The following is a 16844-nucleotide window of genomic DNA, read 5'->3' on the forward strand; positions in this document are numbered from 1 at the left end:
GAGCTGCATGTGTTTGTGACCTCCGCGCGTTTCCATCCATCTGTCTCTATCTGTGATATGCTGTCAGTTTCTGTGTCTGTGGCGACAGTATCTGGAGCAGAAAGATTAATGTTCTAACAGGAACTTAAAACTTACTTGTGCTTATTGAAAAATGTAAAATTCTCTTGGGCAGCCCCGCAATGTCTAGAAATACAGTCTATAACAAGAGTGTCTGCATCACCTCTGCATGTGTGCATGTCCTAATTTCTCTCCAGCATTCTCGTGAATGTGTCAAATCACCTTTACTGAGTCGTGGGTAACAAATGACGTATGTCGGTGTGTTTTCGTTTAAAGGTGTTATTGTTTCTGTTTGGTTCTCATGACTTTGCCTGAATATACGTCTTCCTCTCTCCTATCTGTCAGATGTGGAAGAGTGTCAGCTGTCAGAATGTGGGGGAGAGGAGGAGCTCGGAGGCGGAGATAGTCCTTTGCCACGTAGCAGCAGCACCTCTGACATCACCCAACAACTGTCTGACACTCTACCAGGTACGCACAAACACAAACTTTGGTTTTGATTCCCCACGTTTCATCTCTGATCTTGACTGAAATTGCACTTATGGCCTCACGTTGGAATTATAATAAGAAGAGATTCAGCTGAGCTACATGTAAGCCATCAGTTAACTTGATAAAAAGAATCAAAATCATTTGCCAGTTGAGTTGCCATTTCATTAATAACACCCTTTACAATTTCTTACAAACCAATACAATAACTATCCTTTCATTCTCTAACAAAATCTATCAATGTTTGTTAAACCCCTCATATTCAGAGATTTGGTCATATGTGAAAGATGTGAAGGCCATAGTAAGTGACTGCGACTTGGGAATCAAAAGTAATCATTTTATAAATATATATTGCAATATTGTGCATTTTTTGAGATGTGACATCTGCTGTTTTATATAAGAAATGTAACATTTAGCCCTTTAACACCTGAGCAAATTGGCTTGTTTTCTTTCAAAAACATGGGAAGAAGGCAATGAGTAATGAAAGAAGAGATGACCCAAAAATTAGCAAGAAAATATTAAAAAGTACAAATAAATTACTTAAAAATTAGAAAAAAGAAAGGAATGTAAAAATAATACCAATAATTGTGAAACATAATTTGAAATATGCTTATGATAATTATAAATATAGTTATATAGTTTTATAGATTTTATAGATTTTCCAAATTGATTAATTCCTTGCAGTTCGTGAAATGTTTTTAATAAGTTGCTCATTGAATTTTTTCCCATGTTTTGGAAAGAAATTGCACTAATTTGCTTTGAGTTTTAAGGTTTACGTAATTGTGAAAGGCATCCAAAAGCAGCACCAAAAAAGTGATGTCCCTCCAGATTTCAAAGAATTAAACTCATGAGCATGAAGGTAGCAGGGAAGTGATTCAAACTTTGAAAGATAACTTAATTTTGTTTTCTCTGCCTCTTTATAATATTCCCCTTTGCACTTTAGCCCAGAAGAGAGAATACTCCCCTACTTCCTGTGGCTCTGACAGCAGGACGTCTGACGGGAGGAGAGAGAGCAACGAGCCACCAGTGGTGAGAAAAATCATCTTGTATTATGGTATTATGCCAGAGTAATTAAATCAGATTTTTCCATAGAAGTTTCTCTTCTTAAATGTTTGTTTCTATATTTCTAGATCCTCATACGTCGCAGCAGCAGTCCAGCTGAGACAGAGTGCAACACTGAGGGACACACCAACCACACAAGACCCAAGCTCAGAGAAAAAAGTTAGAGATTACATCAGTAATATTTTCTGTAAAATGATCATCTCTGTGCCTGTGTATTTGTAGTTTAATTTATATGTTTCACGTGAGTTTTTACTTTTCCTTACAAAGCCAATAGGTTCCAGCCAATGCCTGTATTAACTTTTTACACTTTTTATGTCCTTTATCCACCTCATTCACCTGCTCTACTTAGGTGAGAGTATAAGCAGTGAGACGTCCAACGGCTACCTCAATGAAGCCGAGGTCACCTGGCAGGCCTTTGATGAGGAAGCTGACACTCAGTCCACGCAATCAGCCCACATGGACGTGACGACAGACCCCCAGAGCCAGGGGAGTCTGCTGCTCAGCCACAATGAGGCGTTAGCAGGTACTGGAACAACTCAACCTGAGCACCTAAAAAATGTTTGTCTGTCTGTTCATTCCAGATGTGTAAGTATTTTACGACCAACTTCAGTCTGTTTGGGAAAAAAATCAGGCACCCATCAGGGTACATAGGCTGACCCTGAGTTTATAGCAGCTACAAGGAACTGTAATTTTGTGTTGATATTGGTGACCCCTTTGGAGAGTAGCTACAAAGTATCCCAAAATGCATTTCCCATGAGCACCACCACCTTGTGTCATGAAGATCTTGATCTGGCTACGGCGTGCATTTGTTTTGGAAGCAAGTGAAAGAAAGATGCAGTTTATTTTTTAATAAAACCACATCACGCAATGTATTTCTTGAATAAGATAAAAGACATATTAAATACCTTTCTAGGAGGCAGAGGGCAAATTCATGTATAGTTTTGGATTTTTTCAAATGCCCAAATTTTTTCTCTCTTCACTGATCCTGTGCCAGTATAAGGCATAAACACATAACATAACATAAAAATAAAAAAAATAATAACAAAAAGAAAGAAAAATATCTCCCTGTAAACTGGTGCACATACCAATCTCTGTGAAACTTTGCCTGGGAAAATCTAATTATAGGCTCTACCGATCTGCATGCCATAAATTGTTTTGTCTAATAACACAGGGAATCAGACCCAGGCATTAAGAAGAACTATATAGAAATAGACAGTCTTTTCACTGATGGCCTTGTTTACTTATGTAGGCCATAAAGAGGCATCAGTATTAAGCTGTTAAGGATAAGCTGTACACCTGTAGAATGTAGCCCTGTTGTGAATTAAAACAAAATCACTGTAAACAAACTCTTTGATATGTATGGTTGAGCGAAAATGAGTTCAAAGAGTTCAGCGGTTCTGTGAGTTCATGTGAGATGTGTCCCCTCTTGCTGGGGTTTTGATGCCTCCAATTACCTCACTCCGGATGAATTAGTCGCAGCCAGGTAGAGTGACCTGGGAGGGAAACTTGATCAGTTTGTCAAAATCTGTCACAGTACCTCTCTGCCAAAGCCATTTAACCCAATGAAACCTGGATCCACATCAGTTTTCGCAAAAATATCTATCTATCGATCTACAGTGATTGAAACAGAATTGTAATATTTGTCAATGGCATTTATTTTTATTTTCATGAGAAAATATTCAAGGTCGATCTACATTAAACCCTGCATCTTTTAGTTCACCCCCTTCATCATTACTGATGGAGACTGTTGTTCCCCTTCCACCCTTGCACGTGACCTTTGTTTTGTGCTGTCCTACATTGTGATCATCATGAAGTTGTCACCCTTCCTGTCCCCCTGTGCTCCCCTCCTCAAACCCAATTTTATCCCTTGCCCCTTGTCGTTTTTAGGTCCTGAGTGTGCCCACCCTCCCCACTCTGCACCCCCGTCCCACCACCACAACCACTACCACTACCCCCAGAACCCGCCCTCCTCACCAGCCCTGCTGGTGCACACAGAGTGCCCGCGGGAGTGCCCCCTGGACGACACCATGCATCAGTCTGTCTTACACATGCCCCACCACTTGGGTACTGCTCCCTAGCTGCTACTCATCATATAGTCCTCATTTACCATTGACTCTCCATGCTCTGTATTTTTCAGCCTTACCTTGACTTCCTTTGCTTACATTACATTTATCCATGTTTGTTTTTGTTCCTGTCATTACTCATTTAAAGGTCTAGTGTGTCAGATTTAGGGGGATTTGATGGCATGTCGCAGTGAGGATTATAGATTGCGACCAGCTGAAGCTCTCACGGTTACGATGCCTGCAGCGTTCATTGTTCAGGAGGTTTTTACCTAGAGCCGAATTATCTGCAGAGGTTTCTTCCTCTCCAAAAGAAACGTACCAGGGCACTAAAACTGGCAAAAACAATGATTAAAGTAGTTTCAAGTTGCAATTTAGTGTTTTTCCAATGCTTTTTGGCACATTGCAGACAGCCTGCTTGCCGACCACCTACAAATGTGTTCTCACTTTATTACCGATCCACATGTTCGGGAGGTATTTACTATTAGCCAAGGTATCCACAGAAGAAAGCTGTTTCACAGTACAAATCAGTGTTTCTTCAGTACTGTATAGCATATAGGAGACGGGGAGCTAGCACAGCACCTGCTAATGTACGCTCACCTTTTTTCTTTTTAACTTCAGATCCAGACATTCAGGAGGTTTTTACCTGGAGACAAATTATACGCAGAGGTCTCTTTCTCTCCAAAACAAATGGACCATTGACTTAAATCAGAAAAAATACTGAATGAAGTAGTTTCTGAAAACAAAATATCTTTGTCTTTATGATCCTCTTATTGTGGAAGGGCTGCTAAATATGGTGGTCAACACAAAAATGCAAATTGTTCTATATAGAGCCAGTGTTTGGTTTGTCCATTCTGGGCTAGTGTAGAAATGTGGTGATATAACAAGGCGAGGTCTGTGAATGAGGACCAGTTCCCTGTGTAGATATAAACAGCTCATTCTAAGGTAACAAAAACACAATGATTCTTATTTTCAGGTGAATATATACAAAAGAAAACTTATGTATTATGTTCCTTTTCTGCCAATACATACTCCGAAATATTACACACTGGACCTTTAATTATTGGAAATTACTTTTTACCTTCTCCTTGGAACCAAACATGCATTCATTTATATCTGATTTTAATTGTTCACAACATTTTGCTGAAAAATGTTTCGTTTAATAATCAGCTGGGATCTTCCACATACTTTCCATTTGTGTCCTTTCCTTCCTTTATTCCCTCCACTCCTAATCGTCCTCCTGCTGCCCACTAGGTGGCACTGTCCTCCCACAATTACACTTGAGTTCTTGTGGATGATGCATGAGACCTCTACCTGTTTCCCAAAAGTGTTTCAGTGCTTTGATTGGTTTCAGTGATCAAAAAAACTATGCATTTTAATGCATTTGGGAAAATGCACAGAGGGCCTGAGAATTTGGTCAACATCTGTTCAAACAAGAACAGGATGGCTTTGAGGGTTTAGTTTTTTTCTTATATATTTTACAGACAAATCCCCAAATTTAAAATGTTTTCTAAAAAAGATGTTCTGCATTTGTTGACTGTATCCCACGCCCTCTATGACAAAAAATTGAATTCACTCCGTATTAGGTACCAGCAGCAACAAATATAGGTGTTACCAAATAATTTGTTCTCTAACCCAAATCATCCCAAACTCTCTCTGACCATGCAGACAGTAGTGAGTGTCTGGCTGATGATGTCAGCATAATAGCGGGTGGGACCCTGACTGGCTGGCATGCTGATTCGGCCTTCGTCCTGTGGAGGAGGATTTTGGGTATCCTGGGAGATGTCAACAGCATCCGCTGCCCAAAAATCCATGCCAAGGTCTTCTCCTACCTTTATGAGCTGTGGCACAAGCTGGCCAAGGTAATATGGAAGAGCAAAAACCACTTGCATATACATGAAATATCAGTATGCAATGATTTTCTATAAAATGCTGAGTGACTGATTTAAGTGCTGTTTGCATATAAAACAGGTATGCTTTGAGGAACTAATCATATTGATAAAACGGTGCATGTTTATCTAAGTGAAGTGTCTATGTGTGTTAATGGAGAGAACAGAACAGAACAGCAGCCTTCAAACTTTATCCTTTCATTCTCACACAAAGATTAATCATGATGGTTACATGTATTGACTGAATGTGAATGTGTGATTATAGATCCGGGACAATCTTGGGATCAGTGTGGACAACCAGTCTTCTCCTCCTCAGCCTGCCTTCATCCCTCCTCTTCGAATGCTGGCCTCCTGGCTCTTTAGGGTAGCAACCAGAGCTTTACTTATTCCCTCCTTCCTTTCTCTTTACCCTAAATCGCATTTAACTCCTGAACAGTTCAGAGAAAACATTCCCAAAAAAAACAACAGTCACAATAATGACATATTTTAAGGAATAAATGAAACATGAGCAAAAAAATAACTATCAGGAAACTGAGAGTACAAACAGCATGAAGATTAAATAAAAAAACAGTTTTATCATTGCCAGATACAGACCATCATGTCATTCAAATAATAACCAAATGTAGTTTGATTGAACACCATAGTTATTTCACTTGTTCCAAGTTCATAAAGATGTATTCAAATTGTGCTGAAAAGTTAGCTTGAGCAGCAGCAACTGGCTCTGCGACTGAATTACAATATCTAATCGTACTATTTCAGCAGAAATGGAAGTGACCATTTTCCACCATACAAAAAAAATGGACCATTTTCCACCATACAAAAAAAATGGACCATTTTCCACCATACAAAAAAAATGGACCTAACTGATAATCTTCAAAAGTCACCCTTGCAGCATAACAGATGTGAAACATATCAAAGATTTAATTTCCTCACATTAATACTGACCTCAGCCTCGGTCTCTCTCCCACAGGCCACCATGCTGCCGGCTGAGTACAAGGCTGGCAAACTGCAGGCCTACAAGCTGATCTGTGAGATGATGACCAGGCACCAGGACGTGCTCCCCAACAGTGATTTCTTAGTGCACCTCTACCACATCATGCACAAAGGCATCACCAGCGACGACCAGGTACGGCCAGCAGGTGGCACCGACTGTATGGCTGCTGGTTGTTCTTTTATTGAGCACTAGATGGCGCATTAGTCAAACTCGTGATGTACACACATTAGCCGGGTTTAAAAACTGGAGAATGATGGTTTGTAGTTGCCAATTTGCACTCTACTTTGACCTGTATGATGTGACTCCTATTCACCTGTAAGTTTTTGCTATAAATTATGTCTTATTATCTACTTAGGATATGACATTTAGGATTAGGTATTTAGAAACAACATGAGGATAGTACCTGACAGTATTAAGAACGGGGGTCATTTTGGTATACTGCAGTTTGAGATGGTTTGGGCTTCAAAAAAAGGGCTTAAAAAAACAGCGAGCCAACCAGTGGTGATGAAGAATGCCCATGTTTTGGCATCTTCCTTGTCCTTCTAGCCACACCCTTCCTTGTATTTAAATCTCTTTTCCATCCAGACGAAGCTGAGTGGAGATGAATGGAGTCCCCCCAAAACAAAGAACAGGGATAAAAGTGTGTGTGGCTGGGTGGGGGGGTGTTTTGGATGCAAGTGTGTGTGTGTACATATATGCCCTCCTGGCTGGGTTTCTATTGCGCCTTGGCAGTGCGACAAGCTTATTAGAATGTTTTCCATGTCGTTAAATAATGTTTTGAGCCCCTGCCGCGTATACGTGATTAATTAAGGATTGACGTCTGTCGCGCTCCGTTAGACTGACACGTCGGCCAGGGGCCCAGAGTAGGCTGGCCTGCCTGCGTGTGTGTGTGTGTGTGTGTGTGTGTGTGTGTGTGTGTGTGTGTGTGTGTGTGTGTGTGTGTGTGTGTGTGTGTGTGTGTGTGTGTGTGTGCGTGCGAGTGTGTGAAGGAGCGGGAGGGGAGCCTGGGGAACGTAGTGTAGAGTAGAGCAATGAGGGGGGCACATTGAGGGACGAGGCAACATTCTCCAGCTTTTGTTGTGGTTCTGTATAATGCATCGGGGGGGCCAGAGCCAGGCTGGCCACTGAAGCATGCTCAAATTGGCCGGAGAAAAGAGTCCTCACGCCACACAATAGAGGACAGCCGCACGCCTGCTTAACATAAGAAAGTGGCTCTTACTCTCCCCCTCCTCCTTCCTCTCTGCCTTCAACCCCCACCCAAAACCAGGAAAAAACATATACTTTCCCAAATCCATCACACATCTCTATATATTTTATCTATCTGCTTTTCATGCACTGATTTTTCAATTGGCTCTCGTGATTTAAGTAGCCTTCAGTACCGTCTGGTCTGCAAAACATCTAATATAACTGTGCATGTGCAATTAGTTAAACAAATGTATACATTTGATTTTTACATACAGTACGTACTGTACATTTGTGCCGTAAAATACGGAAGCTTACAGGTTCAGCATTTTCTTTAAACTACCTGTTTATTAAGTGATAAGATGTGCCTTAACCCTTTGAAACTTGAACACATTGGCTTGACGAAAGGAAATAACCAAAAAAAAAGTGTGTTTAAAAAAAAAAAAAGTGTGCCATTATTTTAAATATGAAGTTATAATAATTATCAATCTTGTTTTCTGGACATTTCCCCCTTTTTTCATATTCTTTCTCTCTCTCTTTTTTTGTCTCTGTTTGTTTTTGTTCTTTTTTAGCAAATTTCTTGCCAAGTAGCTCATCGCTTTTCTCCCATGTTTTTGAAAGAAATCAAACCAATTTGCTCAGGTTTTAGAGTTGCAAATGCTTGTGAAAGGCGTCTGAGTGCAACACAAGAGAACTGATGTCAGTCCAGCTTTCAAAGGGTTAAACAGTCTTGTTTTGTAGACAACAGGGGGGATCCCTGTGTAAATCCGCAATGTTAAATTCACTAAGCTTAGAGAAAAAAATGACAGGTCCTTTGGAGGGGATTCTCCCTCCATCTGACAGTGTGCCAGGGTCAGGGCTATTGTCCTGGTTGTCATCCTCTGGTCACTGGTCTCACAAAGGAATGACCGTAGCACAATAGCAGTAATCTATCTAATAGGTCTACTGTCTGGCCTGCAATAGTCAACAGTATATTTTGTGAAGTATAGTGGTGTACACAAATAAAGTGTGTGTACCAATTCACGTTCATCTTCCCACCGCCAAAAAAAGGTCTCACTACCAGATTAAAATTTGACAGTTGACCCTCGGAGCCACAAAAGTGACTGTTGATTAAACCTGTCACCTCGTAGTTATGCAGGTGGCTTCCTTCCTAACAGCTTGTAAAGGGAAAACCCCAGATATTCATATTGACGACCGTGGTTTCGAGTTGCAACAGGAGATCTGGCTGACACTAAAATGGACATGTTTAGTAAATAAGACAAAAAAAACTTTCCAATGAGTGACACGATACTAGACTGAACCCTCTCACCCCTGAAGCCAGCAGGTGGACAGAGCGTGATATCCTCAGGATGAGGCCAAATGAAAAGACCTGGGGCGGCTCTATTAAGAGTAACGTTAATGCACCTTTTGTTGATGCAGGGGGCCATTTCTACTGCCAACGCAGAGCCACATGTGGGGCTCTATTCCCATGTCTATCTACACACCTCAAATCAGGTTCTCTCTACTTGCACATACAATAGAAAAAACACTTTGCATTCTACATTTGTGGCTTCCTCTAAAATGCTCATTTTAGGCAATCAAGCAACAGTTTGTTGCATGCTAATTACCTCTGACTGCACTGCACATTATGCTTCAGAGGTCAATTACCAACAAAATGAGGGTAAAATGGGCCCTCAATCCTAAAGCTCTTCCCACCAATTTTCCACATGCAGTGCATCATGTCGGATTGCCTCGGTGTGTTTATTCTATTCTTCTTTTGTCCACCTGCATTCCGTGTTTACCAAAGCTTCAGGTGATTAATGTCCCAGATAGATAGGTGGTACAGTGTGTATGTGTATGTGAGTGTGAGTGTGCGTGTGTGTTTGTGTGTGAGTGAGTGACAGAGAGAGAGAAAGAGAGAGAGAGAAATTGTGTGTTTGCTAAGGTACCCTTCGGTTCAGGCTGATGTTTGAACTGTCTGATTTACACAACTTTATGGCCAAGACGGCAGGTGTTTCTAGCCTGGACCTTGCCTTTGTACACAAATATGCACACGCATGTTTCAGATAAGAGAGAACAATCTTTCTGCCTTACTGAGATGATGCGTTCTCATACCAATATGTTTCTGCTTTTCAAAATAAGAGTCTTTTTCCTGTCACTGAAGAGTAAATGGAAACATTCACCTTCTAAATATAGCATGGAAAGCCTGTAAAGAGCAGTCCATGCCCTCTGTATAACACTGTACATACTTGAGCACTTTGGGTAGAGTCCTCCGCAGTACAGCATATGTCAGTGTTGAAAGAGCACCCATCTGCCGCTGAGCCTCCTGTACCTCAGCAAAACAATACCTAGTCTCCTGCCTCAATCACAGTTATTTTGAGTGTGTATATACATGAAAGTTGAGGTCTTTTGTTCTTTTTCTTATCCTCTGTGAACAATCCATCTGCTGCCTCTCTCTCTCTCTCTCTCTCTCTCTCTCTCTCTCTCTCTCTCTCTCTCTCTCTCTCTCTCTCTCCCATCTCCATCTCCATCTCTTTCTCTCTTTCTGTCAGTCTCACTCTTTCTCTCACTCTCACATTCTGTCTTCCTTTACCACTCTGTTTTTCTGTCCTTTACTGACATGTACTGCTGAGTGCCTTACTCTCCCCAACACCCTTAAAATGCTTAGCCTACCTGTTGGCAGGGGAAAAGCTTTTTCCTCCGTGTCTGTCACATGGTGGTCCATTTACCAAATAGTTCTGCTTCCCTCCACCACTTCACTAAGTCCATGCACCCATACCAAATGCTAAAATCCCATCTAACTGTAAACATCCTGGAAAAGGTCTGAAGCTGTTTATTCCTGTATCAAGTAAAGCTGGTTGTTGGTGGGGAATACAGAAACATAAATATGGAAAATACTGTTTGCCTCTTATTAACATTTCGGTGTACTTCCTTTTATCAGGATATTTTGAACACCATCATTCGTTCCTGCTCTCCTCGTTTCTTCTTCCTCGGCCTGCCAGGCTTCTCCATGCTCGTCGGAGATTTCATCACTGCTGCTGCCTGCGTTCTCAGCTCTGACTCATCAGAGGTACAAACATACTTTGAACATTCAGATTTATCATGTGAATCAAACTGGAATCTAAAAGTCTTTTCAGGAACTAGAAAAAAAAGGATTAAACATATTTAGAAGTTTTTAGTAATGACTAGTTGTCAAAGGGGACCCATTATGTTTTTCTTTATTTTCTGTCATATTCTGTTTATAATGTTACAATGTCAGATGTTCATATTAAACATGGCCAAAGTTTCAAATGCTTGTAAAAAATAATCCCTGCGAGCATAAATCTCAGGCTTTGGGACCATTTTGAATACTGTGTTTCCAATTCTTTTCTACTTTTGCGACAAGGTGACATCAGATGTGACGGATCTGCTCCAGGCACGCTACTGCAAATGTTAACATTAGGCAGCCTAAACTGCTACATGTAGCTACGAGCTAACATGCGGGAAACGTAATCCTGGTTTCTGATTTGAATTTGTCCTTATTTTCAAATCATATTCCTGTTGTAACATGTCCGGTTGTGTTTTAAAGCTTTTATTGGTGATTTTTCATGCTAGAAAGTGCTGCTATACTGGGTTGCAATAATTCCCTGTCGTTCGAGACGCAGAGATTCAGATGATCTGAAAACTTTGACCAATCAGAGCAGACTGGGCTTTTCTGGGAAGGGGCTTAAATCGACAGGCGCTAAACGGAGCATCTCGGACAGAGTGTTAATACAGGTGTTCCAGCACAGACAGTATGAGGAAAAGTGTGTGTTTTTTGAGCTTCAAATCATGTAAACAAGTTTTACGAGGAACCAAACATAAAGTTTGAAACTGAAAATGAGTATAACAGGTCCCCTTAAAAGATGCAAAGTACTCATTGTTTTGGAACAAAGAATAAAGAAGCTCCATCAAAATGCAGAAAAACAGAATTCTTCATCATACCTGTCAATCCTCAGATCTCATTTTTTCACTTAATCATAACTGATAACTCTATGAAAAACAATGTTTCCTTGTAATTTTTTTAAAAATAATTACAGTCTTAATAATTTTGCATCTTTTTGGCATTGAAAAGTTTGAATTGTTTTCATTCAGAGGGATTAAATAGCATTCTTAAAACCTCTCTCATTTTGTTTGGCTTGCAAGAAAATCAAAAACGCAATCTTCAAGTTTGGAAAAACGGACCCCTGTGTTCTGGTTTCATTTTACTTTAATGTAGGACTGTACAACTGTGACTAAAATGACTACCACAAATAATATTTGCTCAATATTGCACAGCAACAATTAGTCATCATGATTAGTCCTCCATCTTTGGAAAGTAAATCCGTTAATTGCACAATCGACATATAGCACAATATGAAGATATGTCAGTTTCACATTGCTATACTTATTGCCTATAATTATTATTAAATGTAAAATAAAAGTCTCCAGCTCAATCAGCCGGTTTGCGAATGTTTCATTAAATACATAAGAGCATCAGACTGCTAATACAAATAATAACATGTCTGATTTATTGTGGAAACCAACATGTATTAGCAGTCATTATGGTCTTAATCACCACAGGCATTGTCTCCTCTGCTGTAAAATAAATCCGAACAGGTGAATTTTAAAGTTCTATGCACAGTCTTTTGGATTGTGTGCTGATGTGCATTCACATGAACACCGAAATGTGGTGCAAACATTTTGCAATGACTGTGGCTGGATTTTGATTTAGTAACGTCTGTTTTGACAGAGCGATATGATTGCCGGGGTGCACAGATGTAAACATGGAGAAGTTCTCGTAACTGTATGATATGTCAAGAACATCTCACAGCAACATTTATACGTGTTGTTTCTCATTGTTTTGGTTGCCAGATAATTTCAACAACATGAACAATCTGCTGCAGAGCTAAATCCATCATGCATTCAATCAGTCATTTTGTTGTCCAACGCCTACCACGTGTCAAGAGACTCTGTCAACCATCAACAGAATCATGAATAAAGACACAATTAATTCTGCTCCCTCCAATCCTTTTTCCCCCGGATAGCGATCTTCCTGCTTCCTGGAAGAGGGTTGTTCTCATGTAGCTTCAGGGAGTGTATGATAGCCTTTTTTTCCCCCTCTCATCTCGAACAGGCTCCGAGGATGGAGGCTCAGACAGTCCTAGGCTCCCTTGTGTGTTTCCCCAACCTTTACGTTCAGGTTCCTGTGTTGCAGCGTGTGCCTGGCACTGATGACTTTATTGCAGGCAAAGAGGATATCAAGGTAAATAGTCAACATGTGCCATACAGGATAAACATGGTGATGATTTAAATGCAAAAAACTGCACACTCTGTACACCGCCAGAATGAAGAAAGTTGAGATTCAGTTTTACACCTTTCTCCTAAAGAATGATTCTGTTTGACAAATCTTATGTTACAGTTAATGCTATCAGAGCTTTTTTCGTGTGTCTTAGCCCTTTGAAACCTGGGGTGACTTCACTTTCCTTGTGCTGCTTTCAGATGCCTTTTACAAGTATTTAAACCTTTGAACCCTGAGCAAATTGTTGTGATTTCATACAAAAAACGTGGAAAAAGGCAATGAGCAACTTGGAAAGAAATGTACCACAAATTTCAAGAAATTAGTAGATTTGGAGAAAAAAATAATTTTAAACTAGGGGAAAATGTCAAGGGGAAAAAAAGAAGAAAGCAACAGAAACATTTTTTTTCTAATTCTCTTAATTACATATTTAAAAATATCTGATATAGTTCCTCTTTTATACACTTTTGCCAAGGTCATTAACTTGTTTGTTTCTAATTTTAGTTTATGTATTATTATTTATTGTTTTTAAGTTTTTTAAAATAGTTTTTAAGTAATTTTCTTGTACTTTTTACTTACTACTTCATTACTCATTGCCTTCTGCAGATGTCAAATCAAGCCAAATTGCTCAGGTTTCAATGGATTGAACATTAAATAAAGTGACCTAGATTAAAATCATCATGTTGTCCTTGTTGAACAGGATTATCTGGTCAACATCCTGCTTGAGACGGCAACAAAAGAACACTGTGAAGGGGCCAGGTATGACCGGCTATACTAGTGATGCTTATTTTTTTCTTATTTAACACTGACTATTGTTTTGGTTTGATGTACATGTGTTTTTACATACGTGTGTATGCACGTTTACAATTAAAAAGCTAATTTATGTAGAGCATTTACTCATATCATATTATATCATAAAATATCATTCTTGTCCTCAAAGGGGCCTGTGTGTGTAGGATTTGGTGTCTTCAAGCCTGTAGAGAACCCACGGATTAAACGATAAAGTGAATAGCCCTCTCTCGAGCCAGTGTTTTGTTTGTCCGCTCTGGGCTACTGTAGAAACGTGGTGGTGCAACACAGCATGCTCCAACAACCCAATCTTTATGTAGATATGGAGGGCTTAATCATTCCAAGCTAACAAAAATGATTCTTAGTTTCAGGTGTATATAAACTAACAAAAACATAATTATGAATATTATATTCACTTTCTGCCTATATATATCCCCCTAAATTCTACACACTGCTGCTTTGGGTTAAATTGTAGATAGTTTTCTGTTGTCTTAGAAACAGACAAATCTGCAGGCTCATGTTTTATTTGCTCTGGGTGATATGAGGTTGGCTGGAAATTTGCCTTTCAAACAAATTTCCAGCCGACCTGACCCTGGTCAGCCCAGTCAGAATCGTTTATCTAATAAGGGGTATGTTTGTTATGATGAATGACAACTTGGGGAGCCTTCATGCTAGATTTGAGTGGTGTCTGTTTGATACCTTATACCTTTCCAAAATTTCACCGGGGTATGCGGTATGGTTGGTATTTGTTTGTGTAGCGATAGCATCCTGTAACGTTATCCCCACCACTCGCAGTTAGCTCAGCTGCCTGTTTCACCTGTAGAGACTGACCTCTGTTGGCGTGCGCTTTGCACCACAATTCAAATTCTGAATTGTTCTTGACAACATTTTTCACTCTGTTATTCAGGTGCATCGCTGTGTGCAGTCTGGGTCTGTGGGTGTGTGAGGAGCTGATGCAAAAGAAAATTCACCGGCAGGTTAAAGATGCCATCAGTGTTTTGGGAGTAACACTAAAGGTCAGTGATCCTCTGAGGCAAGGAAGCTTCATTGCATTATATTTACATTTGATATCTGCAAACTTGTATAATATGTGTATAATGTGATTTACAGAATACAACTGCGCTTTTTAAAACTATTATGTCATGGTCTGTGTTGACCATCGGAACTGTAACAAACAGTTTTAAATGGAATCGATCTGTTGCAGTGTCTTTTAACAAATTGATGCAGGAAGCCTGGATTTGATCAGTCTTTTTTTTTGTTTTGTTTTTTTCATTATACTAAATAAGCCCTATAGTGTATAAAAATGATATTTGATTACATAAAAGGACTGCAGGACAATTTCAACATAGTGAGTGGGCAAAAACTGTGAGAATGAAACATGTCCAGTGATGTGACTCATGTGCATATTTTGGAAGAGCCCTCTTTTCTCCCTGAGTGAAGAGATGCAGAGAACCAGCAGTGGCTATTTTTTTGTTTTTTTTTTTCATGGAAAAGGGTTTGGGGCGGTGGCGTAATTTCCAGGCTGTTCGCTCTCAGTAGATGTGGGCCAATTTAAACAGCTACATCTCCCAGCTTCCTGCTCGACGACCCCCCCTTCTCTAATGGAGCAGTAATCACTCCCCTGTACAACTTGACACACAGACTCAGCCAGCCCCAAAATAGAGGGTATAGGCTGTGTGGGGGATCTAGGGGGAAGAGTGGCACTGAGAGTCTCTTTTCTAAAAGCAGGTGCTGAACTCTCAGGGCCCCTTTTTGTGTTTGGCCATTTCTGCACTCCCCACATTGTCTGCCCTTGTTACATGTTGAGAGGCATTCAACTGGAAGAAATGGGAAATTCTATTTCTCCACAAAGAATTTGAAATCACTAAAGAAATCCACATTTGAAAGAAAATTGTCAACAGCTCAATTCTTTCCTGCAATGAGTGTGGGGAAAATGAGCCATGGTCTGGAGTGGAAATGAAATTATGCTGATTACATGCACAGTAAGTGAAAAACTACATTTAAGGGAAATCACTCTGAATTTTTCCTCAGTGAGTGACTGAACTTTTTCCTCATCTTAGACCAGAGGTAGCTTTTTAGAATTTCGGCATTTTGGTGACAAAAAGCCAACAAGGGGATGAGTAATAAACAAGATTGTTAGTGTTGCTCTCGAAGAAGCCTGAAAAATGAATTAATCGTGACAACACTGAATTCTGCCTCAAGAGCACACATAACAGTCAAGACACCGTATATATCATTTCTACGCTTCTGTGTATATATGAATATATAATATATATGTTTTGTTCTGGGTTAGGGTTAGATGTCAAACGAAATATTATTTTACATTTATTTTTTTAAATCAAAGTCTAAAGTCAGCATCACAGACATGGCTTGGTATATGTTCAGGTATCTATACATTGTTCAGTTTCTATCCTAATTAATTAACTTAACATCAAAGTGGAAGCAGATGATGTTTCAGCTTTTCCTCCCTTCTGTTTCTAAGGGGTATTATTGTTGGTGCTGCTGTTGCAAAGACAACTGTACATGTACACTGATGGTCTTTGGTATTTGGGACAGTTGCAGTTTTTTGCTGTCAATTGATTCCTAATCAAAATGATGTGATAAGAATTGCTTTACCTTGTTAAAATGGACTTTTTTGCAATGCAAATTATTGGAATTGAAAACGTGATTTAAAAAATGTGATTAATTGTGATTAACTATGGAAATTCTTCGATTAATCGCGATTTTTGAAAAATGATTTGCTTGACAGCCCTAGTCTATACAGTTAGAAAGTTATAAACAGGCTCTTTGTGTTTATTTTCATGCTTTGTTAATGACTTAATGAAATGACTTTCTCATAGCTAGCATTTTTTAGTAGCGTGGAAATAAACACAAACAACTTCTATCTATATATACCACGTTATTAGTGAGACAAGTGAAAAAGAAAGTCTGCTCTCAAAAAGTTGATCCAAGGATATCTATCGCTCAGTTGGCTCACATGACTGAAATTTCAGTGAATTCCTGTTTTTCCTGTAAAGCGAATGTGCAAACCATCACAGCAACAATGTTCAGAC

The 16844-nt window shown here is 39.6% G+C and overlaps 1 protein-coding gene across 6 annotated transcripts in view; it reads left to right on the forward strand.

Moving 5' to 3' along the window:
* Positions 1-16844, forward strand: part of ralgapa2 (Ral GTPase activating protein catalytic subunit alpha 2) — a 119221-nt gene that overhangs the window by 45727 nt on the left and 56650 nt on the right. For 5 of the 6 annotated variants that reach the window (XM_088087083.1, XM_088087081.1, XM_088087079.1 and 2 more), the window contains 12 exons: positions 403-525; positions 1484-1569; positions 1671-1761; positions 1952-2125; positions 3490-3666; positions 5331-5524; positions 5817-5915; positions 6522-6677; positions 10648-10776; positions 12841-12969; positions 13703-13761; positions 14699-14807. In XM_088087083.1, the coding sequence (XP_087943209.1) occupies positions 403-525; positions 1484-1569; positions 1671-1761; positions 1952-2125; positions 3490-3666; positions 5331-5524; positions 5817-5915; positions 6522-6677; positions 10648-10776; positions 12841-12969; positions 13703-13761; positions 14699-14807 (1526 nt within the window). The remainder of the gene's footprint in view (positions 1-402; positions 526-1483; positions 1570-1670; positions 1762-1951; positions 2126-3489; positions 3667-5330; positions 5525-5816; positions 5916-6521; positions 6678-10647; positions 10777-12840; positions 12970-13702; positions 13762-14698; positions 14808-16844) is intronic. The other variant, XM_088087082.1, reaches the window with a different exon arrangement.

The sequence above is a fragment of the Plectropomus leopardus genome, chromosome 14, assembly GCF_026936395.1.
Source record: "Plectropomus leopardus strain MGB_pleo_1.0 chromosome 14, ASM2693639v1, whole genome shotgun sequence".
Taxonomy (NCBI): Eukaryota; Metazoa; Chordata; class Actinopteri; order Perciformes; family Serranidae; genus Plectropomus; species Plectropomus leopardus.